At 43.5% G+C, this 26,414-nt stretch overlaps 1 protein-coding gene across 3 annotated transcripts in view; it reads left to right on the forward strand.

Moving 5' to 3' along the window:
• LOC146710599 (neurabin-2-like) overlaps positions 1-26,414 on the forward strand; it is a 32,975-nt gene continuing 6,561 nt past the window's right edge. The window contains exons 1-9 of one of the 3 annotated variants that reach the window (XM_085453167.1): positions 1-387; positions 6,149-6,544; positions 8,468-8,676; positions 8,771-9,103; positions 9,219-9,926; positions 23,713-23,845; positions 24,274-24,394; positions 25,110-25,214; positions 25,670-25,805. In XM_085453167.1, coding sequence (XP_085309293.1) covers positions 6,235-6,544; positions 8,468-8,676; positions 8,771-9,103; positions 9,219-9,926; positions 23,713-23,845; positions 24,274-24,394; positions 25,110-25,214; positions 25,670-25,805 — 2,055 coding nt within the window. In that variant the 5' untranslated portion in view covers positions 1-387; positions 6,149-6,234. The other 2 variants (XM_085453165.1, XM_085453166.1) reach the window with 2 other exon arrangements.

A 26,414-nucleotide genomic window follows, 5' to 3' on the forward strand; every position in this document is an offset into this window, starting at 1 on the left:
CTAACCAGCGGGGGCCGGCAGGACCCGCTTTATATAAGATCAGGTAGTTGCTGCTTGTTTAACGGAATGAATTCAACCACACCTGATGAACGACGACCGAGGAGGGAGAAGGCTGTGTGTGTGAACAGATAAAGGTGTGAGCGAGCAGGAAACGGGTTGGGGGAGAAGATGAGGAAGAGGAGTAGGGGTGAGGAGGAAACAGAGAGAGAGAGGGGGACGGAGGAAAACAGATGATGTGAGGGGGGAGGAGAAGGAGGAGCAGAGAGGAGGCAGGCACTCAGTCTGCTTTGCTTCGCAGGAGGAATCGGCAGCAACAGAAGGACAATGGACAGCGTTCACCGCGGGTCCTAACGAGCACCGGGCAGCTTCATCAAGCTGGAATACAAGGTATGGCTGAAGGTTAGCACACGGGTCAGTTCGTGCCGTCGTTTTACCCGCGTTAAAAAAGCTGCCGTGTGTCTGCGGGAGAGGAGAGAGGCTGCAGGAAGGAAGCGACGCGGCGCAGCAGACGCTGAGCGGGGCCTGCGTACCGGCTGCCTCTGGGTCCTGGAACCGGCCGGTGAAACCGTCCGATACCGCCACAGCTCTGCGCCTTCATCGTATCAACCGGGTAATAACGGCCGCGCTGAAACACAGCAGGGAAAGACACGCGGGAACACCCTATTCCACTGCTCACGCTTATCCTTAGAGAACGCCACCCCAAAGTCCTTTACAAAAACGTGAAATTTTGCACTCGACTCACTGCCAGCAGGGCTACCCACCCTTTTATCAGACCATTTGAAACTTCTCCGGGTTCCTCGGGGTACTCTGTCGGATTCGGCGCCAGACTCATTAGTCAAACCTTTTTATTTCAAATTAAAACCAATGATAACGTGCGAGCATAGTGCTACAGCGTATTGGTATTGACGTGCAGTGAGCGGGACCACGGCACGCGACCCGCAAACAATAGTTGACATTAGTGTGAGATAAACGCTGCTGTGTGTGCTGCTCGGACGCCGATTTGTTGAAAAGTGTGCGCTTACTATCAGTACGTATTCAGTCTTATTTGGCGATTGACGTGTTTGCTAGAAAAGAAGCGGCACAAAAAAGGAGCCGTTTTCGGATAGGAGTTTGGTGCGTGGAGCATATGTCGCTATGCCAACAAAGCCTCTCTCGAGCTTGTGGCAGCAGCAGCAGGAGGAGCACGCAGGCAGACTGTCTGCCAGAATGAACCTTTGCACTAGCCGAGGCCCGATGCAGCGATTGTCGTGTGAATAGATGGAGTCATTGTGTTTACCATAATGTGCCTTCTGTTGGACACTGTGCGTGACGCACGCAGGGCATAAGGACTTTAATGCTCGCGTCTGAACGGCCAGTGTATTATCGTGCCAGTTTCAAGCATTATGTAGCTGAGCTACTGCAGAGACTGTGACACAGACAGATGTGAGCGGTTACAGTGAACTGAGCACTCCTCGGTTTTACAGTATATCATGAGACAAGGTCACTTGTGCCATACTAACCACCCAAACACTTAGAAAAACACAGGGAAGGCTGTGCGTGTGATGTAGCCTGTATTTAGTGATGGGAGGAGGCGTTCAGGGACCTCCCATAAATAGATTACAAGTCAATAGATGCTTGCCTCCATATGCTTAGGGTGACTGGTGCAGGCAGTGGTTCTGGTGCATTGTTTTTATTTTTTGGATCGTATTGCCGTACTTGATACTGAGTGTGTGTGTGTCTGTGGGTGGAGGATGGGAGCCCTGTCTGTGAGTACAGGTGAAAGCAATATCCTGTTATCTAGTTAGAGATTAGAGAAGTCAGTAAGAGCTGAGGCAAATCAGTGACCCTGATGTTTCGAGAGTGAGACCAACTGGTTATAATAAACTGAAAAGGACGCTGCTGCGTGTGAAACCATGTGTGTTATTGAACAGGAAACCTGGAGCCCAGCTGGTAGTTAGACTCTACACTGAATGGCAGGAAGCAACCCCAAACCGCGAGGGATGAGAGGCAGGCAGGAGGCGGATTGAGTTGTTCTTCGAAAGAGGTGCTTCACCATACTTGTGCTGGATTTAGTTACGTTTCTTTTAACTGGTGGCTACACACCAACGAATGAAGAGGCGCAAAGGCCCGCCCACGTCACGGTGGAGACTGGAGTTGGAGTCTGTTTGCTGGTGTTGTGCGTTTTGGGGGTTTATGTGTGTTTGTCATGCTGTTTGTCAATCAGAGCGGGAGCTTCATTTGAACAATATCAGGAAACGAGCCAAGAACTATAAAAGCTGTGTGTGTGTGTGTGTGTGTGTGTGTGTGTGTGTGTGTGTGTGTGTGTGTGTGTGTGTGTGTGTGTGAGAGAAAGTTATTGGCTTTACATTCAATTTGCTCACTTGACTTCACATGATCTGTATGTGAGAATTGAGTATTTAGCAAGACAGTGTCACAAGACCGTTGTTGCAGTGTGTGTGTGTCTGCCCCCCCACCCCACCCCCCATGGCCGGCAGTGCCATCTGGAGTAAGTGTGAGGCCAGACTGTACTATAAACACTGCTTCTTATTACCCAGACTGCCTTTCAGCTATGTTTACAAGTAGAATTCATCATTGTTTTGTCTGATAATTTCTTTTTAATTACTGGTTTTCTCCATAAAAGGACTTCCTGCAGGCAAAGATGGCAAAAGTTCAGACATGTGACCCTTACGCTAGCATCCAAAGATATTCAGATTGCCCTCGTGTCTGAGTAAGAAATCATTAGATCCTCATAGGAGGCGTCGAAAAGGTACATATTGACATCACTGGATAACACTTGAGCCAGTCCATAATACTGTTTGTTTGCCAGGTAACTACACACTACTTACATTTACTTACAATGTAAATTTATCTTCTACCTGAAGTGATGCAATACTTAAAACTGATCGTGCATCACTTATAACTAGTTGCACATTACTTAAAATTACTTACAGTTTAATTATTTGTTCTTTCCTGTAAAAACATGACCTTATTCTAGTGTGTCTACCTTAAAATGTTTGTAGGCAATTATAATGATTTCAAAATAAATGCATTGAGATTCCACGTAGCTACAGCCGTGGGCGGTAATATAAAGTGTTGCCTTTGTTTAGTTTAATTAGTTTCACATCTCTAAAAATGGTTTCATCTCCATCGACATCCTGTTTGTTAGCACCGTCACGGAAAGCTAAACGGTTACATGATCCAACCTGCTCGGGGTTCCTTTAGCAACGATGCATGTTGCTGCAAAGCATTTGTAAGTAGCTGCAAGTGGGAATGAGAGGAGTTTTATGTGCAACCGCAAACGCTGGAACGTCAAACATGCACCATGAATCTCAGTCAGTATCTCAGGCTTCTGCAAACATTCTGTTTCAACCATTTTTCCTACCTTTGGGCCTCTGTGATGTCAGCTACTCCAGCTATTCCTAATACGTCATCTTAGGCTCACAGCTTTGGTTGTGAGCACAGAGGTCAAGCCAATCCAGACCTTCTGTTTATGAGGCGCAGCCAATCAGAATGAAGCTGTCTTAGAACAACTTGCTAAAAAGCTATTCCAGAAGTTCCAGCAATAAAAACATGGAGATGGAAATGTTTAAACCTTAAGCACAAGCCACTGAGGAACATTCATTTTCATTAAGTTCTAGTTTATCATGCAACAAAGGAAAACATCTGCTAGTTCTTGTTACTGAGCTGTATAGATTTCTTAGTCTGTTGAGTAGAGAGTTGTTCATCTTAAGAGTTTAAAATGTAATTGCTGCATTGACTTTTGATTAACAGCCAAACACAAACTCGACTACGTTGCACAGAAGATACTGGAAAATGTAGCGATTTAGTTCAGGCAGTTTGTGGTGACCTTGTAAATTCAAGTTGTGGAAGACAAATGAAACACAGCCTTAGTTGCCCATGAAATCGCGGGCTCCTGTATCGGTGGCTATCCTCATTTGGAGTCCGTTTGGTACAATCCTTAGTGGAAATTCTGATTCAGGTTTTATACTTGAGACTCAAAGAGGCAAAGTACAAGTAAATGCTGCTCGCAGTAAAATAAACTGTTGCGCTTCTTTGCATTGAGCAATGATAAGTTAAAGTAGAGGTAACATTGTGACAGTGTAACATAAATGACAGTATGAATTTTCACACAAATCCCACAGTCTGCTGGAAAAATCAGACGTGTCTCTGGCTGTGTCCACGTTCCATTAGATAATCCTTGAAATTACAAATGTATTTATTTATTTTTCATCAGGGTTAGATTATTGAAGTACTAAAGAAGGGGAATCACCTGTCTTATCACCTTGATGCTACTTCGGCTAGCTAAGAAATGTATTTGCACAAAACCCCATGGCGCTATTTATGAAGATGTAACAGAGAAGATTGCTACAAATTGGTAACCATAGACTGCATGTAAAAGATGGATGCCGTGGTTGGTTCTGATTTTACATTTTAAGGCTTTAATGTTAGTGTTTTGGCTTCTGCCATGTTCATTTCTTTCAGCCAGAAGTTAGCATATTTAGTTGAGAGGCTTAGATGCTAATTAGTGCAAAACAACAGTTTACTGAAATACAAAAGCTGAAGCACATATTCCTTGGGCAGGCTGTACCACACAGCAAGCCATAATACTTGTCTGATAAGTCCAAAAAAAACAAAAACACTCCAGAATGGATCGATACTTCACAAGTGGTAGAGACGTTCAGATCAGTGATGCTAATAATTACAACTGTGGCGTAGCACTAAGCTATCAGCTGTGTACGCAGACTCGGCAGCAGCCACACTCTTTAGCACCTTTTAGGGCGTAACAGATGTTTAAAAAAACATGCATTATACATTTGTTATGAAGAGGGAGACTAGGGATCCAAACCTCTTGTGCCAGGTTCACTTTTTAATATTGAAAAGTTGGGACGTTTTAGCATTGGAATCTGTGGAGATTGAGTCGTGTTTTTTTTTGTTTTTGTTTTTTTTAAGTCAATTTCAAGTGGTCATTAGTAGAACTGCAGGTTGTTGTTTGTTTTTTTTTTGGGAACTTGTGCTTTGCCAGGGTTGTGCAGTGATGCCAATGGTAGCATGTGAGGGGTTGCGCAATGTAGGAGCTGGAGGTGCTAGCAGGAATTGTTTGTTTTGGATTGTACAAGGCTAGCTGTCTACCTGAGTTAAGCTAAGCTAATCTAACTTTCCTAATTTAGTTTGATCTGTTAAATTTGGTGCACTCAAAACTACTGCCGTGACCTTAAATCATAAAAGGTCACGCAACTATCAAAGAAAAAAAATCAAAGTTGCCGTTATTTTTTTTGTAGTTTAGCACGTCATTGGCAGATTATCAAGAAACCTCGTTACTCTTTCTATAATTCATTGTGTTCTAATTGCTGTCTCTGTTATACTACATAGTTTTTATAGAGTCAATCAAGCCTGATGAAAACATCAGGAATCCCTGTTGCAAAGATCTGACGGCACAAGCCACAAATGCTGTCAACCAGTAAATGAGATGCTATCACGAGAAAACACTGTGATATCTTGGGACCAAAGGGCTGTTCTGTATTTATCTGGCAAGTCTATCACGAAGCAAGTTTGGCATTAGGAGCAGCAATATAAACACGCGGGGGGGGGGGGGGGAGTTGTCACACTGCGTCATTGTTTTAATTGGATTATATTGACTGCTGCGGCAGCGCCGTGTGGGTGTACACAGAGGGGCGATTGTGATGTCGTCTAATGCCAAGTTCGCTCATCTTCAGCTTAGTTATACTCTGTTAACACTCTCCCAGCTGGCTCCTACAGGTGGCACAAATACATGTGTTCGTTAAAGAGTCTTTGATTATTGATCACAATCATATGCAACCTAATTGTATGTATCAAAAATCTTGTCTGAGCGACAGCATACAGCCAAGAGGTCCTTTGTAAACTAGGATAGTTACCCTTGAGAAGCTGGCACCGCTGGCTGTTTGGCATTTTGGGCTAAAGTATTACTTCAGTGCAACAAAATGAAGGCCTGCTGGGTGGCTTCAGCTGTTCACTGTGAACATCTGTGGTTCTTATCTGCATGTTTGCAGTTGCACAGCAATTTGCTGGTTAAAGCTTTGAAAAATCCAACATGTAAATTTCATTTGCCTCATATCCTTCAGAATGTTTAAACCGATGCACAGACGTGTCCAGAGTACACGGCTCATTGATCTCTTTCTGTTTTATTCAGGAGGTGAATGTCAGACAGCTCCAGGATGCTGCCCCCCTCATTCATGCCAACCTGCTATTCACCACGGGACATTTGACTCACCAAACATGATGAAGACTGAGCCTCCGTCGGCCACGGGAGGCAACGGGGCCTCCGGTGGGAGCAACGGGAGCTCTAATCTGCGAAGTCCGTCTCCCCACCGCAATGCCTACGAGGCAGGTCTTGCGGCGCTGAAGAAGGCCACAGACCACCTCAACAATGCCGCCAATGGAGGCGCTGACCCTGCCTCAAAACCCGCTCCTCTGCCCCGGCCTACTGGGAGGGGCCGGAAATATGGCTCAAATGTTCACCGTATCAAGAACATGTTCATGCAGATGCAGTCTCCCGGCGATGAAGAGGATGGAGCCAAAATGATTGGTAACTAGCCTTTTCACAGAACCCTTTAGAATCAAGGAATGTAGCAACTTGTAGGGTCGGTTACCGAATTCAGTTAAGGCAGCGGTCCCCAATCCCCGGGCCACGGACCGGTATCGGTCTGTGAGTCGTTTGGTAATTTCACACCCGGGCCTGTGAAATTTATGGTTTTCAGGGTTTTTATCTGATTATTTTTATCGTTTTTAATAGTTAACTCGGTTTCTCTGGGTCTGCCTGTTATGAATAAATCTTGTTGTATTTATCCGAGACACCTTAAAGGCCAGTCAGAGAAAATATTGTCGGACATAAACCGGTCCGTAGCGCAAAACAAAAGTTTACGGACTGCTGTTTTAGGGTACCGACAAAATTACATTGGTACTAATGAGGACTGATTCATAGTAGATAAGGTTCGGCTGTTTGTGTTCCCCTCGATGTCACACGTAGCGTCACCAGTGATCGTGTTGGGTTTTACCATCATTTCAGTGCTGAAAATTACAAGTTATACAGAGAGCGATGCGGCAATAGTTTGGGGGGAAAAAATTCTGCAATGTGTTGATGTATTTGCTTTCTGTCTCGACTGCTTCTACTACTATACCAGCGCTGATGTGGAGGTTTTGTGTCAAGTGTCGATCAGAAGACTACTGCAGCAAGTGCGGCTCTCAGACACCAAATTTAGAATATATTATGCCAAAAGTAATATCGGTTGGTACCAGTATTCAAATGTGCAAGATAAACCCAATACTTGCAATGACAATGATTCCTTTTCTGACTTCTGACCATAACAGGCCAAGTAACAACTGGTGAAATGAAGTGGCTGAGTATCAAGTTAAGCTAATGTGAAAAATAAGGCGAGATTGAATGACTACCAATGGAAAGTTGGTAGACAGTAATGTGAGTGATATGTTGGAAATATACAAGAGGGTTACTTACACAACTAGAACCACAAATATCCTCTAATTCTCAGGTGTCGGCCATCGAAAGACAGAAAAATTTTAAATTCTCCAGTGTTCACAAAGAGAAGCGGGTTTACCATAGTAAAGGTTTGATCTAGAAATCTTTAAAAACACAAATTATCTGATAAGTCAGCTTCGAATGTTAGCACGGCTAGTCATGTTTTTGTGTGTGTGTTGAGTGCTGTGCTCAACAACTCTTTTTACCTCTCACCAGTCAAACAGTCAGAGAGGGTGGGGCTTTCAGTATCTGCATTGTGATCAAAAGATGGTTTTTTGTAACCTGGAAACAACAAAAGCTTGAGAAGTGCTCTGAAAATAAAGTCACGGGGACCATTAGTCCTCACACTCAAAGCATTTTGCTGTGATGATTCAGTTCTCCTCTGCCTCCTGTCAGAGTGGAACTGAGCATCCAAATACATTAATAAAAAGATTTTCATATCCTCAAAAGATTTTATCTTAAGCGTAAAAACACTGTAGCTTCTGCATTTTTCCACCTGGTATTTGCAACCTTAGCACTTGCACTACTGCTACACTACAGACAGAAGAAGCCCTTTTTTACATGGATTAGCTAGTAAGGTTGCTAGCTAGGAACTAGCTAACTAGCCTTTAGCCGTTAGCCTGTGTTTTGTGACCAGTATCCTTATGTTGCATATGTGTGTATTCTTTTTACAAGATTATGGTTTTGAAGTGAGTTCAGATTTTGTTTTTAACATATATTATTAAGCTCCTGCTAAAGCGGCTAAATTTAACCACCAACACTTAAGGCCATGTTTATTGATAGTAGCAGGCATAGAAACTGGGTTATGAACAAAGACAAATGTGTTGATGATATCCATGCTGTGATACTTCGTGTAGCCAAAATTCATTAATGATAAAACCACCTGCTCTGGTGAACTCCAGTGGTGTTAGCCTGTACTTCCCTTAAAGGACAATTTCGTTTTTTTACAACTTGTTTATTTTCTGTCTTTAGTAGGTAAGGAACAGGCAGTGAAACTGTCCCTGCCGAGAGTATCCAGCCTCAATGAGCACGTCGACCACAGCGCCCTGCTGAAACTTGGGGGCACGGTCTCTGAAAGGGTCAACCGTTTTGACTCTAAAGTTGGTAGGGAGGGCAGTGGCTCATCTGTGGGCTTGTCCAAGCTCCAGGAGACCAGGAGGATCTTTGAGCAGCGGACTCTGCAGGTCAGATGTTACACATGCGTTGTTATTTTTTATCATTTAGTTGACATAGCTCGCTTGTAATCTTTAACTGACTGGTTATTTGTGCGTCCTTCAGGAGAAGCAAGCTGCCACTAACCGCATCTTGCTGAAGAAAGAGCGGGCGTCAGGCTTCCAGGACAGCCGTCTAGATGTTGTGGCTCGCTTTAATGGGTCCACCGAAGCTCTGGACCGGCTAGATGATCCCCCTGTTCCCACCCCTCCTTCTATTTCGTCTACTGCAGCTTTAGCCGGGCCAGGCGAGGCCGTCAGTCCCACTGTGAGCCAGCTCAGCGCCGCATTCGAAAAGGGTGACCTGCAAAACAATCTCTACCTCCCCCAGCGTCGGTCAGCCCCTGCTTTGGCACCAAAACCCAAACCTCCACCCAGGGTGGAAGCAGCAGACAGGAAGGTGAAAAGGATTTTCTCAAAAACTTAAAACTTTGCAATTAAGCTGTAGGGAAGTTCTTGAACTAGAAAATCTTTTGATTGCACTACTACATGATCTCCCTGTGCTTTTCTTCCAGACAAAGGTGATACCTGCAGATAAGGACGAGAAAGATGAGGTAAAAGCAGGAGTTATAAGTAACCAGGCAGCAGAGCTACATGAAGAAACGGGTTCTCTAGAAAGGAACATGGAGGGAGCCGCGACCAATGAAGAGAAGGATGCATTTGGACTGTCGGGGGACCAGCTCTCCAACTCTTCCTATTCCTCCTCTTCCTCAGTGACTGTCACTTCCATCTCCTCTTCATCGGAGGCCAAACCAGAGCCGGCAGCAACTGAGGCCAAGGGTTCGAGTACAGTGGAAGCCTCTGGGCTGCAGCCACAGTCTGGCGATCAGGACAGCGCCACTGCGGGATCTGAGGCCGCGGGTAGGCTGGTGCAAGCTGAGGTTCATGCCTCGCTGGAAAATGGAGAGAAAGAGCCTCCATCTTCCTCTCCTTCATCGGAGGAGAAAGAAGAGGACTCTGAGGAGAGGGCCAAAGAAGATGAGAATGACGAGGATGGTTCAAGGAAGGAGGATTATTCTGAGGGAGATCTGATAGATATCAGCGCATACAGCGGGCTTGGGGAGGAGGACTCTGGGGGAAGCCAGCTGGACGATGAGGACGACGAAGACGAGGAGGAGGCATATCAGCCAGAGTCCAGCTGCTCAGAAATCCCTGGCCTTCCTGAGGAAGAGGAGCCTCCGCCACCCAGTAGAAAGATTCGCTTCAGCACTCAGCCAATCAGAGTGAGTTTTTTCTTCTTCTTTTTTTTTGTGCTCACATAGCGCACATTAGTCTTAATTTTACTGTATCCACCACTCCGATTTCATAAGAGGAAGTCAATCTTGAGCCACTTCCTCTGTGGTTTCATCTTCCAGACACGGCAGTTACTGCTTTAGTGATATTTAAAGCAAACGCCACCGACTTTCCAGTAGTGCACAGACTCTTAAGTGTTCATTACACTTAATATGAAACAATCAGCTTCATTAGATTCTCTGGATTTATGTGTGCATTTTGTGCTGATGTCAGCACAGAAAGAGAGGTTAAGGAGCGAGCTGATCGTTAGGATTCATCCTCCTGAATTAAGGTGCTGGTCGAGGGAAAATGTTGAAGGTAGCACCAAACAGAAAGCGCTGATCTTTTAATAAATATGAGGACTTGACAATTTATTTAATTGCTCATAAACTTGTACCTGTTACATATTTTTCTATTAGATTGAATAATAGAATAATAAGTCCCTTTTGCCTCAGTGTTTTAGCATCTTGAAGTTATATATGTTGGTATTTCAGAACCACAAGTTTAGTTTCACAACAACCCGAGTAGCTGCTGTTTTCAGCAAGGAAGCGAGCGCTAGCTGCTAAGCACTAAAAAGGCAGGAAGACGGGGTCAGTAGCATTAAGTTAAAAAGGCCTTCTGCTCAGTATCTTGAGCTCCAAACTCTTGGTTTACAGTAAGTTAGATCATAACTAACTTAGTCGAGCGATGGCACTCGCTTCATGCATGCTCTGCAATTTACGAAACCACGGAAACTCAAAGAAAAATGAACACTGCCCTAAAACAATTGAAAAACACTCAGTGACTTCCTTCATCACACACGAAGGGTGCACAGGGGATTTTCACTCTTTGATTTCGCCATTCTACTTCCTGCCAGTGCTCAAAGTGTTTGTTAATGTAGCTCTTGATTCAAAAGAAGCTCTCCTGTCTGATGGAGAGCTGTCCTGCAGCCTCGCAACAGTCAGCTGGTTGAGCTTGTTGCGTCGTGCAACTTGTCTCGACCTGCATTAATAATACGACGCGTCCCCTAATATGTTTAGACAGCCCTCTGAATGACATACCACAGAGTTTGATAATGTAGCACGTAACACTGATAAGAACAGGAAGGAAGAGCGCTGCATGCCGATCTAGAATTGATGTAACTGTATAACGGCAAGTGATGGCGAGCTTTGCCCGCTCGGTCATGTTTGCTACTACGGGGTGGTAGCAGGAAGAACGGGTTTAATTTCAGGCCAAGCGTCAGGGCAAAAAAAGGAATTCCTTTCATTTTCATGGACCTGGAAACGTTTAGCTTCTGACCTCTTTGGCCACAGAGCGGCTAAAAGTGGAGCTGTGGCCTGAGGCTGTGTTGTGTTGTTTACTACAAAGGTAACAGCTGCACCCGGGTAGATTTACAACTTTGGGTCTCAGATTCAGATCGGGTTTTTTTTTTTAAAGTAAATATGTGTCCGTGTTTGTGTGTTGCCGTTCTTTCCTCTTGATTCAAAGACATATTTAAGTAACTGTGATAGATTTACAGAGAAGATGTATAATTCTTGGCGATGAAGTGCAAGAGTGGGCTGCAAAAACATTTCAGCCACAGTGATTCAGTTGGTTGCTAGCTGCAGCTTTGTGGCCAGCGTTTTCAAGGTACACTTCCTCCATGCCCGCCCCATCTTTGCATCTCTGCATCATCAGAGTGGGCTCTCACTTTGAATAAAACACAGCGGCTTCTAAGATTCAACATTTGGGTTGTTTTTTCTTTTCTTTTTAATGCACTTCATTTGAGTTCTGCACTAAACACTATCTGGCTCGTGCGAGTTAGATGATGTTTGTGTGCGTGGCTTTTCAGCTGTGGACAAAAACAGCAAAGATACAAGGATGCACCTTTATCCAGCCTGATACCTGATGATGATGATGATGCATGCAGGTGAAGTGCTGATTGGCCGACACAGGGAGAGTAATGGAAGCAGAGTTTGCAACAAAGAAAGACAAAATAATAAATCATTAAAGACGGAGTAAAAGCGAGCCCAGACGATTAGCACAGATGACATCGTTCGTTGTTTTCGACTCTTTGTCCTCCACATCAGGAGGATTTTTCATTTACTCTGTTCTTCGTTTTATATTTGAGCAGCTGTCTTGAATCATTATTCAGAGTTAAGGTTATTATTGAAAATAACTTTGACTAAATTTACTTAACTCTACTTTAATGGTTATTAAGATGTAAACACTGCGTGTATGCAATCAACAGTTAAATCTGAAGACAGCATTCAAACCTCTTTGTCTTTACTCCAACAAATTGTTCTTTTTCTCATGAAGGTGTCCTTCTAACTTCATTCCTCTGATAACATTTTCTGAGCATTTGAACCATGCCTAACGCACATTAATGGTTGTTCTACATATTTTGACAGTGGCCCCCAGCTGTGTGTGCACTAAGGTTGAAACACGTAGACGTGGGTCTACAAACGTAACACCTACACACTTCCAACACAGCAGCAGCTTAAAGCACAGCTTCTGTTGTTTTTTGGAGGCCAGCAACACAGTTTTAATCAAGTTTGAGGGTCAAAACAGGGAGAAAAATATTGGTTTACCAGTTTATCCTCTGCAGTGTGGACATGAGCTTAAAAAGAGCTAGAAAAACATCCACAGAATTAGACCTAAGCTAGCTAAAGGCTGACTGTGCTGACATGGACTCAGTTGGGAAGGTTCCAGTTTCCTCCTGTTATTTCCTTTCAGTCACACTTATGAAGCTGACTTATAAAGTCACAGAATAAAACATGACATGTGGTCCACTTTCGTGCTCCTGTTCACTTTGTCGTGCTCCAGTACAACCCTGGCACTAGCTGACGGTAGATTTGGCGATCGCTCTAAACTGGTCAAAGTCAAGTAAGTTCCGCCACTTGGTCGTCACCCTGAAACACCTCGGGGCATTTATTCTAACTAAAGTGGTCACTGGGAAATAAAAACGCCATGAAAAGTGCTAAAAAATAGCTTAAAGAGTTTGACAACTTTTCCCCAAAACAAGGCTTTATCAAGCTAACCTCTCCTGTACCTTTAACGACTAGTTTTGACACCTTGTACATACAGTGGGGCAAAAAAGTATTTAGTCAGCCAGCGATTGTGCAAGTTCCCCCACCTAAAATGATGACAGAGGTCAGTAATTTGCACCAGAGGTACACTTCAACTGTGAGAGACAGAATGTGAAAAAAAATCCATGAATCCACATGGTAGGATTTGTAAAGAATTTATTCGTAAATCAGGGTGGAAAATAAGTATTTGGTCAATAACAAAAATACAACTCAATACTTTGTAACATAACCTTTGTTGGCAATAACAGAGGTCAAACGTTTACTATAGGTCTTTACCAGGTTTGCACACACAGTAGCTGGTATTTTGGCCCATTCCTCCATGCAGATCTTCTCGAGAGCAGTGATGTTTTGGGGCTGTCGCCGAGCAACACGGACTTTCAACTCCCGCCACAGATTTTCTATGGGGTTGAGGTCTGGAGACTGGCTAGGCCACTCCAGGACTTTCAAATGCTTCTTACGGAGCCACTCCTTTGTTGCCCGGGCGGTGTGTTTTGGATCATTGTCATGTTGGAAGACCCAGCCTCGTTTCATCTTCAAAGTTCTCACTGATGGAAGGAGGTTTTGGCTCAAAATCTCACGATACATGGCCCCATTCATTCTGTCCTTAACACGGATCAGTCGTCCTGTCCCCTTGGCAGAAAAACAGCCCCATAGCATGATGTTTCCACCCCCATGCTTCACAGTAGGTATGGTGTTCTTGGGATGCAACTCAGTATTCTTCTTCCTCCAAACACGACGAGTTGAGTTTATACCAAAAAGTTCTACTTTGGTTTCATCTGACCACATGACATTCTCCCAATCCTCTGCTGTATCATCCATGTGCTCTCTGGCAAACTTCAGACGGGCCTGGACATGCACTGGCTTCAGCAGCGGAACACGTCTGGCACTGCGGGATTTGATTCCCTGCCGTTGTAGTGTGTTACTGATGGTGACCTTTGTTACTTTGGTCCCAGCTCTCTGCAGGTCATTCACCAGGTCCCCCCGTGTGGTTCTGGGATCTTTGCTCACCGTTCTCATGATCATTCTGACCCCACGGGATGAGATCTTGCATGAAGCCCCAGATCGAGGGAGATTATCAGTGGTCTTGTATGTCTTCCATTTTCTGATGATTGCTCCCACAGTTGATTTTTTCACACCAAGCTGCTTGCCTATTGTAGATTCACTCTTCCCAGTCTGGTGCAGGTCTACAATACTTTTCCTGGTGTCCTTCGAAAGCTCTTTGGTCTTGGCCATGGCGGAGTTTGGAGTCTGACTGTTTGAGGCTGTGGACAGGTGTCTTTTATACAGATGATGAGTTCAAACAGGTGCCATTCATACAGGTAACGAGTGGGGGACAGAAAAGCTTCTTACAGAAGACGTTACAGGTCTGTGAGAGCCAGAGATTTTCCTTGTTTGAGGTGACCAAATACTTATTTTCCACCCTAATTTACGAATAAATTCTTTACAAATCCTACCATGTGGATTCATGGATTTTTTTTTTCACATTGTGTCTCTCACAGTTGAAGTGTACCTCTGGTGCAAATTACTGACCTCTGTCATCATTTTAAGTGGGGGAACTTGCACAATCGGTGGCTGACTAAATACTTTTTTGCCCCACTGTATCAACAAAGAACAGTTTCAGGGTTTTTCCAGGGGCAGCTGCATGGCAGAGACCATCCGCTCGAACTTCTGATAAACACCCTGTCGTACAAGCAGGTCCGAAACATGACAAAGCCACTCAGCACAGAGGAGAGATTCAGGGTTACTCCTAATGAGGATAAAGCGTTGAAAAGCCTCTTTCCACTGGAAGTTACGCTTCTAAAACCATCTTTTTTTTTTTGCACAATTCTTCCAAAGATCTGAACTCAGGATTCTTTGAGTCCCTTTATCTACAACTTGCTGTTCACGGGGAACTTATAGACGATTATACTTAGTAAAGAATCTGACAACTTCATCCACCTTTGTAAAATGTAAACATTTTAGTATACATGACATCATCTCAGACTCTTGTGACCTGTTAGAGTTTCAGGAGAAACTGAGTAAGCATTCATGTATGAACTGGTGCCGTTTCTTACAATGCAAAGAAGAAAACAGTGATGCTTGTCCAGTCGCTTTGACATTACTGTGTTACAAGAAATGTCAGACATGAAGAATTATTAATAAATCAAATCTGACACAGCAGAGATCATCGTTTTGGTTCAGAGGAAGCTTCAACAGTTAAAGCTAGACTCAGCAGTTATCTGCACACACACACACACACACACACACACACACACACACACACACACACACACACACACACGCTTCCTACTCATATGCTCGTTGCTATAGAAGATCTATAAATGACGCCGCACTGAAGCGGAGGTTTATGAGGGGGAATGAAATGAAATCACAGCCAAGCAGCAGTGCAGATTACTCACAGTCTAAAGGAGGAAAAACAAAACAACTTGATTTCAGAGTACTGAAGCTACCGGTCAATAGCTTCAGCTGGACCAGGGAACAATAGTCTTTCAACAGGCCTCGCCTCAGGGGCATCTTCTGTCAGGAAAAGTTGTCCAGTGCTGACACGGTGCCAAGCCAGCTAAACTTGGAAACATAAACATCCCGTCTGACAGAAAGTTGGCTTGCTTCAAAAGAGTGTTGGACCTCAACCAGATGCAGGAAGACCATTGGTTGCTGGGTGAAGCGCCTGATAAGCCTTTAGATGCAGGTTATATGCTTTTGGAGGGGCCTCGGTTCGCGGCACAATACAAGCAAAAGAACATTACGTGATATATCGGCTGTTTCGGGGTAGATATGAATGAGTGTGGAAAAGCTTTAATTTCAGGTAACACAAATGAGTCTGACATATTTGTTGGAACAAACACATTTGGTGTACATGAAGCGCCATTAGAGGAGCGGACGTTGTTTGATTTGAACCCATCGCTCGTCTGAGAGGTGTCCCGCTGCAGGGAACAGAGACGCTCACTGTCCGAGCATGTCGAGTGCCGTCAGCAGCCGGTTTCTGGAACGGAGTAATTGCTGTTCTTGCATCATGAAGTTGGCGTTAGCCAGCACAGCTCAGAGCTCCTCAAGTGTTGAGCAAGTCTGCAGAACATCGCTTCATTAAAATGTCCTCTGCAGCTGAAATGCCATGTGATTACAGCACGGGTTAATCAGCCTGTGTGAGAGGTCTTGTGATTTTTGGACTTGCACGCGGACGCTGTGTCATCATAAAGGTTAATGCGTGATGAAGACACGTCGGAGTGGCCGCTGTAGGTTGCTATGCGATTGGTCTAAACTTTCTCTCACACACACAGTGCAGATGCTGACTTGTGTACAAGGCCACCTCTGTAGGACTGTTAAAAGCAGCAGTTGGAATGTGGATGGGTGTGTTTGTTTTCCTCGGGGAGGAAAAAAAAGCGCGCACAAGCAGGGGAAGCCGGCTGATAAGAATCACAGAATAGAGCTTTGTTTGGATCTAAAAAACTACCTGGTGTGTACAGTTATGTGAACTGACGGGGAAAAAAATCTCTTTACAAAGGTAATGATGCTCCCAGTTGTGACTGAAATCAGTTAAAAGCCGCCTTTGATTACGTGCGTCACAGATTCAACAAGATGCTGCAAACGTTGCTCAGCATCACATAGCGGCTGCAGATTTGCCAGGATGTAAAATCTCTCGTCTCATCTCGTGCTCCACTGGATTAAGATCTGGGGACTGTTCAAACTGGTCTCTTTAACAGGTTCAAAAAACCAGTTTGAGATGATTGGAGCTTTGGGACATGGTGTGCTATCCTGCTGGAAGTAACCATCAGAAAATGGGCACGCTGTGCTAATAGAGGGATGGACGTGGTCAGCAACAATACTCAGATCAGCCCGTCTGCCAGTTCAGTCACTTAATCTCCTTTTTTCTTCATTCTGGTGCTTAGTTTGAACATGTCCGGACGTCTGAATAAATGAGTTACTGCTGCGATTGGCTGATTAGATAACGGAGTGAATAAGCAGGTGGACCTAATGAAGTGGCTTGTGAGTGTTTATAGTGTTACAATAGTGGATGTTCATATTAAACAGGGTTTCACATATGCAGAAATGTTTAAAGCTTCAGACTGCTCTGTTTCAGGCCTTTTTTCTGCTCTTGGATCTTTATGATGTCATAAAGACAGTTTAGGGAGTGAATGTGTTTGAATGTCCTCATTGAGTCTGCAGCAGGAATAAGATAAGTAAGGATTATTTAAAGTTACCCTAGTAGAGTCCGAGAATAAAAATACTGAGCTTGAAATGAGCATAAATAAAATGGACCCAACCTTAATGGCTGCAGGACCAGTGTGGAGGGGGAGGAGGGTCGATGGGATGTGGCAGGAAGTGCTGGAAGAGTGGCTTCCCTTTGACTGTGACATGAGCAGAAACTGAAAGTAGTGCGATTCACAAATTCAGAACTATTTATGCAGATCCCCAGAGGAGCTCTGCCCACACACTCGTGCTCAGTGTCACATCACTAATCAAATCGATTAAATCTGGTGCCTGTTGTTTATTAACTCGAGGTTCACTCAGAGGTCACGTGTCCACAGCGCTACGCAGCCATACCCCGAGCCGCCCAACGAAGACTGGCTGGCTAAAATTCTGATCCCATCTGAAATGAAGAAATTCGATTAAAGATCCAAATTCAGACGTCACCGTGGCAGTTACAATAAAACTTACCTGCAGACCTGTGATCTGGACTCAATCCTTGCAGCATTCAGTGAGAAACTTTCCTCTGCCAGCTGCTTCTCGGCTCTGTGCTGCCTTTCAGTACGGACAAATTACAACCCAGGAGATGCCAACGCCTGAGGACTCGTCTCCACCAGATATGACTCAACCTGAATTTTCTTGTGATCCATCTGTCAGACCTTAATTTAGAGCCATGCTTCATCCAGGTGGCATTCACATAAGACGCTTTTTCAAATATTTATCAAGGCACACCTCGCTCCTCTGTTGTACAGCCTGTGATAGTGCTCTCAGTTGACCGGCGGCTAACTCAGATGGCGGTTTTGATATCTCTCTGGCAGCTCGCGCCACTTACAGAGGCGGTGTCGGCGGATTCGATTTTGTTTCTACCTGTTGGGACGCGCCAGCCGCCGGGACAATTAGATCACATGACTAAGCTGAACATATTTGAAAGAGGTGTTAAAATTCAGACGTTAATTCCAGTTTTATTTTTCCAGCTCCGGCTCACAACAACAGTTGTCTCACGATGCTTTAACGGAGAGTTTAAAACTGTCAATTACACTGTGACTGACCTCCTGCTTACACAGGCCTTCGGAAAATACTGGTTTTAAAGACCGGCTGAGACAGGCAGACCTGCAGGAGGATACAAACAAACTGAGAACACCCACACGTTTATAATTACGCTGACATTTTACAGTGGCAAAGGCGAGTTTTCTCTGTATAAACACTGTTTAGCTTGTTATCACATGGAAAACTCGTTTTTTAAAAAGGAGCTGATGCTCACGTATCAGAAACCAGAACTAGGAAGTCTCTGATAAAGTATGAGGTGATTCACCAGTACACCAGTACACCAGTATAAATCGATACATTTCAGCATGACTGCAAAAAACTCAAAATATCAGGATGTGCTTGTTTGCGTTTTGGCTAAAAAAAAGAAGAAGCATGTTTACATGATTAATACGACTTTAAAAACCTCTACAGTAGGTAAACAAAAACCGACGGGTGCTAACCAATGTTAGCCTGACCTACAAACAAGCTAGCTGCTTCCTCCTGTTTCCAGTGTTTATACTACGCGACATTATCTGCCTGCTGCTTATAGAGATCTAACAACATGTATGTAGCTCATGTCAAGTGAACGCCCCAAAGCTTTACTTATTGCTTTTATTTTTTACTTAAAAAAAAATTATTAGATTTTTATTTAACTTATTACTTGTAGGGTATTTTTAATTGAATAAGTAAAATTAAATGTTTAATATCAGTAAAGAACGGCCTCGTATATCCATCCATCCACACTGAGCCCGGCCGATATATTGGACCATGTCAGCTATTTGCTGATCTGAGCAAAGAATTTGAAATGAAATAGGAAATTAAACGAGGATCTTTTCAGATATAACCATCAGATATAGTTACATGAGATTTTTAATTGCAAAATATTGGCACCAGTTTGGATCTGACGGGCTTTAAATCAATCCTTCATTCCAGCTTTTTGTGTAGTTTCACGAGTTTTGTGGGGCTCCTCTGATTGGTTTAAACTTCACATGACGTTGGAGACAAAGCCTACTGCTGTAAGCTACAGAGAGGCTACACAGCCCTGTCATGGCGGCTGTGTTGGAGGCCCGGGCTGGTCCCCGGGGACTTCTCGGTGGCTTGGCTTTTATCCAGCGTGTAGTAAGTTTGTAGCTTCTGACTGGCCCGGTTCTGCTGAGGCTTCCATTCACAGCATTGTCAGTCGAAAGAAAGACATGTATTGTTTTCACATCATATTCACTGAAGGGCTGAGCTGATCTGTATGAGCTTCACTTGTTCCCAAAGACGCGAATACTGGTTATTCATTCAAACTGACAAAAGACGAGGTCTTAATACACAATTGTGAAGCGGTCTGCAGGTTCGATTTGATTCTTGTCATCAACAGTCATCATTACAGAGTGACTTCTCTTTTTGAAGTAAAAATGTTCAAATACACCAAGTTGCCCAAGTTTAAATGAACATTTTAATATTTGTCGGTGTTTGTTTCTCTGGGACTCTGCAGCAGAGTCTGTGAGCTACGCTGCCAAACCCAGTGGAGCTTTAAAGTGGATACTGTTATAACAGGACGGAGCCTCTTAGCTGACCCGGCAGCTAGCTGGTCAAATCAGTAAAGAGCCTGATACCAAGGGTTTATTATGATTATGCAAAGTGAACAAACTACCAGCATATGTTTACAACAACAACAACAACAATCTTTATTTATAGAGCACATTTAAAAGCCTTGGGCATACCAAAGTGCTTTACATAAAACAATAAAAGGTTCAAACATTGATAAAGGATAAATAAAAATAACGAGTTATGTTCATAGATAAAAGCTACCAATAAGAATGACTACAGCACATGGGTAATAGCAAGATAAAAGCTGTACCACCATAATAAAAGACACCAATAGAAAGATAGGAGGGAATTAATACAAGAGGTCAATAGGTAAAAGCAACCAAACAAACAAACAAACAAACCAGCAATTAAAAGGTGGAGAAGGCAAGTTTAAAAAGATATGTTTTAAGCTGTGATTTAAAAGAATGAATAGAATCAGATGCCCGGATGCCAATCGGGAGATTGTTCCACAGCACAGGTGCAACAAGAGCAAACGATCGATCACCTCTAGTCTTAAGTCGAGATCTGGGCTGAGCCATGTTTACCTATTTCAAGAGAGTAACATTGAACGTATTGATCCTGTGTTAAAAAATCAATATAGATTAGTAAAGTAACAAACTTCATTGAAATACATTAAGGAGATTGTGAGTATGGATTGGACTGTAACTCACGTTTAAGTGCGTAACCTCCATTGGTTTTACTCACTGTTTAAATACTATGTAGTACCACAATCAGTACTGTGGAAATGTTCTGGACTGGAGGAGGAAGAATAGCCCAGATTAAGTCATAATGATGTCATTAGGTTTATCTCAGCCTGAAATCTGAGACCATAAATTTCAGAGAGATGGCGTGAGTGGATGAAAATCCCTGTCATGTTACATTATGGGGTTCTTCTTCAGAGTGGGCCTAAATTAGGACTCTAATGCTTCTCCCAACAACCACACCTTAATCTTAAGTTAATATATTACTAAACTGCTGAAGAAGCCAATTTATCTTAAACCGTGTTTGCTGTTTAGTTTTGTGGCAATTTTGACTTTTATTTTAAGGCACCTGTTGTAATATTGGAACGTGTATTGATCTTCTGTAGAAACTTTTCTATCATTGCTGTTATGTTCTGGTCACGGCTGATGGCCCCGCCCCTCCCTGGTTCTGACAGTTTCTTTCCCGCTGTCAGCAGATGCTTTCTCCTGTTAGTTTTCTCTCTCTTATTGTTTACCTTTGGCGCTGTACAAGTAACGCTGGACTGAGTCTAGGTTGTTTACTCCCATGAATCTAGGTTACAGGTGCATGTTAACTTTAAGGGTCAGCTTTTCAGTTCAGAGTACTTCTGCAGGGTTACAGACTTTAGAGGCGACCTTGTTCCTGTCGTTGGGTGCACTTTACTTTTTTTGTTATTTTGTTTATGTTCTACCTGCTGTTTTATCTTTCTTTGTTTGTGTGTTTGTTTTCCTGAGGAACAGTAGAGATTGTGTTTCTGACATCTTAAAGGAACACCCTAAAGCTTCATGTACGCACAGACACACACGCTAACTAAGCTTTAAAGTTACTCGACAGGAAGGAAGCGTGACAACAGGAAGCAGTCTTACAATCCCGCCCTCCGACCCTGTTTGTGTCACAGTATTTGTGTGTGTACCTCCTATGCTCGAGGGAATGTAATAATACTGTTACATAAAGGCCTATGGGTCTGTGTGTACACACACACACACACACACACACACACACACACACACACACACACACACACACACACACATATATTAGCATATCTACCAGACAGGGACAGTGAGAGAGAGCATATCAGTGCCAAAATCCCGCTGGGCAAGCCTGAGGTTGCCATGGAAATGAAGCCACGTGATCACAGAGGTGGTCACCAGGGAGACAGATGCTGCTGACCTTTTTTAACAGGGGGGTGTGGGGTGGTTTGGATGGGCTTCAGTAGAAAGATATGGAGCACAGTACAGTGAGAGTGTACGGACTTACAATAGATGTAAATGGTTATTGTGAGATAATATTTCTGGATGCTTCGCCCAGTATCGCAGGCTAATGATGTGCAGTGAAGATCTAATGCATCAGTTAAAAACAAGGGAAGTATGTAGAAGCGTACTTCCCTAGCATGCAAACATGCCACCTGTCAAAACCAAGCCACAGCGAGACCCAGCGTCCTCCTGCATGTCCTGGTCTGTGTGCAGTGTTTGTAACCTTACGGCTCTAGAATAAAAAGAGCCAAAGCTGCACCTTTTTCAAAGCAGCACTGGATCAGAGTTGGAGATGGGAAAAGCGTTGAGACGGAGGTTTATTATGAGGCTCTCCAGCTCCCCTCAGCTCATTAGTTCTGGTGTGTGTCCTTGCACCTTTTGATTGACTCTCACCGTTCTCGTCTGCTCCCATTGGAGAGCTTTAAGTTTCTCTTAGGAGTTGATCAAGATGAAGCCAGAGGTAAATGCATATAGAGCTTATTCACTGTGTGGACGGGAAGAACAACTTTAAGTGGCTTCAAATGTTGCTGTATGATGAGACATATGTATAATCTAATAATAATACAAGAATAATAGTATACACACTAAATATATACATTCTTTCACATTATGATCATTTCTGAGCTTTAATTTGTGATTTTTAATTAATTAATCAATTGTTTTGCAACTAAGAGGTGTCTAAAATATTGAATTAGGTGCACCTTACAGGATGAACCACTTTTCCCTTCATAACTTCCTTAATTATCCATTGCATAGATTCAACAAGGCGCTGGAAACATTCCTCAGAGACTGTAGTTCATATCGACGTGACAGCATCACACAGTTGCTGCAGATTTGTTGCCTACACATCCAAAGGTGCTCTATTGATTTACGACCTACAGGCCATTTGAGTGCAGTGTGTTGGTGTGAGATGATTTGAGTTTTGTGACATGGGACAATATCCTGTTGGAATATGGATACGCTGTGGTCATAAAGGGATGCACATGGTCAATAACAATACTGCTGTGGTGTTAAAATGATGCTCAGTTTGTACTCACGGGCACAAAATGTACCATTAAAATATTCCTCACACCATTACACCACCAGTGGCCTTATCCAGTGATACAAGGCATACAGTGGGTCCATGCTTTGATGCTGTTTATGGCAAATTCTGACTTCTGAGAGTAAGAGAAAATGAGACTCATCACACAAGGCAACATGTTAAAAATAAGCTTTTTTAACCTTTATTTGACAGCCTTGCAGTGAAGAGTAGACCGTAAAGTGTTTCCCCAGAGAACTGCTGCTCACTGGATATCAACTGTAAACCCTGCAGATGGTGGTGTGGGGAAATCCAGTGTTGTGTTGTCTGAACAGCAGTTTGTGAAATACTCATACCAACCTGTCAACAACAATATGTTCAGACTCCTCTTTCTTTTGGGCACAGCTACAGCTTCTTTGTGCCTTCCCTTGTTTCCTTTCCATTCTCTACAGCTCCTGTCCAAAGAAGAATAATTGGAGAGAAAGAAAATCCCCAGTCTTATGCTTGGTCTTCTTAACCATACCTCAGTGCACAAAGTTCCTGATTAGATATTCTGTTTAACAAGAGGTTGAACAGGTGTTGCTAACGTCGTAGCCATCTTCGTTCTTGTCTACAACGTGAGCAAAATATCCCCAAACAGTTGATTGAAAAAGACCTTTTTCAAATGGCAGATACAGTTTGATTGATGACGTTTAAGGTTAAATATTTCAATTTTTGTATGAAAAATGATTGGGACATGCAAAAGACGTGTGTAGCACATCAGCATCAAACCTTCACCAGTCACTGTGAGCTTATGAGGCTTTCATGTAGGAGTTCCTCAGGGAACTTTCCGATTGCCTCTGTTTTTACACTTAGCCCTCTCAGTTAGATGCATTTGGATTAGCTATCTGATCGTTTGCCCTCTGCATAGGTCTTTACCACCTACTCTAATGAAGATTACGACCGACGTAATGATGACGTTGACCCCATGGCAGCGTCAGCTGAGTACGAGCTGGAGAAGAGGGTCGAAAAGTTGGACCTGTTTCCCGTCGAGCTGGAGAAAGGTTTGCACGCGTCTTACATGTCACCGAGAGTCACTCAGTCAAGCCTCTTATGTAACTGTACACACTCACACAAGAGGCTGCAGTTAGTGGACATACACTGTTGCTCTAACAGCTCCATTATCCCCTTATGGGATTAAATTTAGCACAGATTGGCCTAATTAGTAGCCAGTAACTCTGAAGGTAATGGATTTGAACCAGCAACCATGCGTGACGGCTGCTCTCAGCACTGTATAATAGCTATAATTTCACTAATATTTAATAGCTTGAATGTGGATAAATCCCACATGCTTTTTCCCTGCCACTCTATAATATGATTAGTTATTATGATAGCAAAATAAATATGACAGGATTCTAATTAACAGTAATGATGTATTTATGTTTTAATTTTCAGCACTGAGATATGGCTCTGTTGTCTGTGTGTCTTTCAGACAGTGACGGCCTCGGTATCAGTATCATTGGTATGGGTGCAGGAGCTGATATGGGCCTGGAGAAGCTGGGGATCTTTGTTAAGACGGTCACTGAGGGCGGAGCTGCGCAGAGAGACGGCAGGTACCTTCTTCAACCTGCCTGCCCCGACATGCATTTTTCATTCTTTCAGTTTTATTTATATAGCTCGAAATCACAGCAACAGCTGTCTCAAGGTGCTTTATATCGTAAGGTAAAGAGCCTGCAGTAAATCAAAGAGAACAGAGAAAACCCAACAATCATATGACCTCTATGAGACAGTGGGAAGGAAAAACTCCCTTTGAACAGGAAGAAACCTCCAGCAGAACCAGGCTCAGGGAGGGGTGGCCTAGACCTAATGCAGCATAAGGGACGAGTCAAGGTCACATGATCCAACACTAACTATGTGCTTTATCAAAAAGCAATAGTTGGCCCTTTTTTGTAGGCTTAACACTATTTTTCTTTGGACAGCAGGCATGATTATTGATTATTAGCTAAATGTACACTTTTGCCTTAAATGTATTTCTTTGCAAACTTGATTCTTTAGCTGATAGTTGCTCACTACTGTTACCTTCTTCTCATTAGTGTGAGTGCAAGTTTTTAAAGCTCTTTGTTAGAGACACCAGTTTAAAATAAACAGGCAAAAGCATAAAATGCCACAGGCTAGGATGTTACATGGAGCCAGTGCTAGTCCACAGGCCTGTCTGGTCAAAGACACTCATAGTTACATTTGTCGTTGCATGTGAGAGGTGTGTTCACTGAGCGACCTTGGTCTTCTCCAAACATCGCTCTGCATACAGTGTTCTCTTTGTGTCTGTAGGATCCAGGTGAATGACCTCATAGTGGAGGTTGATGGGACCAGCCTGGTTGGTGTTACTCAGAGCTTTGCTGCCACTGTCCTCCGCAATACCACCGGCAAAGTCAGGTCTGTGTCGCACTCACTCTAAACACGCACACAGTTGTGTTTTCATATCTTTGTGAGGACATAATGCTTCCTGTAGCTGCTTCCCCTAACCATCAAGAATGAGTGTCTAATCCTAACATAACCTCATTGCAATCGTGACGCTAAAACCACATTTTGTCCCCATAAGGGCTGCTGGTCCCCACAGGTAGAGTAACACTCCAACGTGTGGTCCCCACATCTCCATTTTTGAAACACATTTCACATTATGGAAGCTCTTTTTGTCCATTAGTGGTATAAATTGCATATTATTACTTTTTTTTTTTAGTTGGTGTGTTTTGAAGCTCTGGAGTTTTTCAGGTTTGATGTTGATACAGTGAATTTTTTCATGTTTTCCACATATGCAGTTTGTGTAAAATGTTTCATTGTTTCCTTTTCTTGCGAATGACAGATCCTAAGTTTTTGGTTTTGTTTTCTAGGTTTGTGATTGGCCGGGAGAAGCCGGGGGAACAGAGTGAAGTGGCTCAGCTGATCCAGCAGACTCTGGAACAGGAGAGGTGGCAGAGAGAGATGATGGAGCAGAGATACAAACAGTACATGGATGATGATGAGGAGGTACATGCTACACCTCTCCGTCGTGTGGGAGGGAAAAGAACAGCCACTGATATCATTTTCGAGGCACAGCTACCACACCAACGTTGGCTGGGTGCACGCCGCGCAGACATAGCTCAGTAGGCAACTCCCCCGTGACATTTCATTGTCCTGCCCTGTTGATGCGCTGCTGAGGGGCGGTTCTTGACACATGCCATGTGACACATTGCAGCAGCAGCGCTCTCAGCTTGAGAGGGTGATAAACACAGTGAATGCTCAAACACAGTCAGTTCTCCTCACTGCACCTCCTTTGTCCTTTGAAATAGTCAAAAATAATGAAAAAGTCGTTGTTTTTAGTCAGTAAACACAGAATCCAAACGCACTTTGGCCTGCATTTGGAAGGCAACATTGCTCTACTTCACAAAGATATCCTGCATGTAGTCATTAAATTCATTTTCACAAGCCTTTTGATGGTGTTAGTGGTTGTTAGCCACAGGAAATCCAACATGTGTACATGGGAAAATGCCTGTCTGTGCTCCACCACATGCCATTTCAAACTCAGTCCAGCATCTCCACCGTCTGGTCAGAGAGAGAAACTGCATCAATACAGAAATCATTAAATTCCTAGTTTCT

Source organism: Copadichromis virginalis, linkage group LG4 (genome assembly GCF_057382275.1).
Source record: "Copadichromis virginalis isolate Kocher_CV1m ecotype Utaka linkage group LG4, C_Virginalis_male_GT1.1, whole genome shotgun sequence".
NCBI lineage: Eukaryota > Metazoa > Chordata > Actinopteri > Cichliformes > Cichlidae > Copadichromis > Copadichromis virginalis.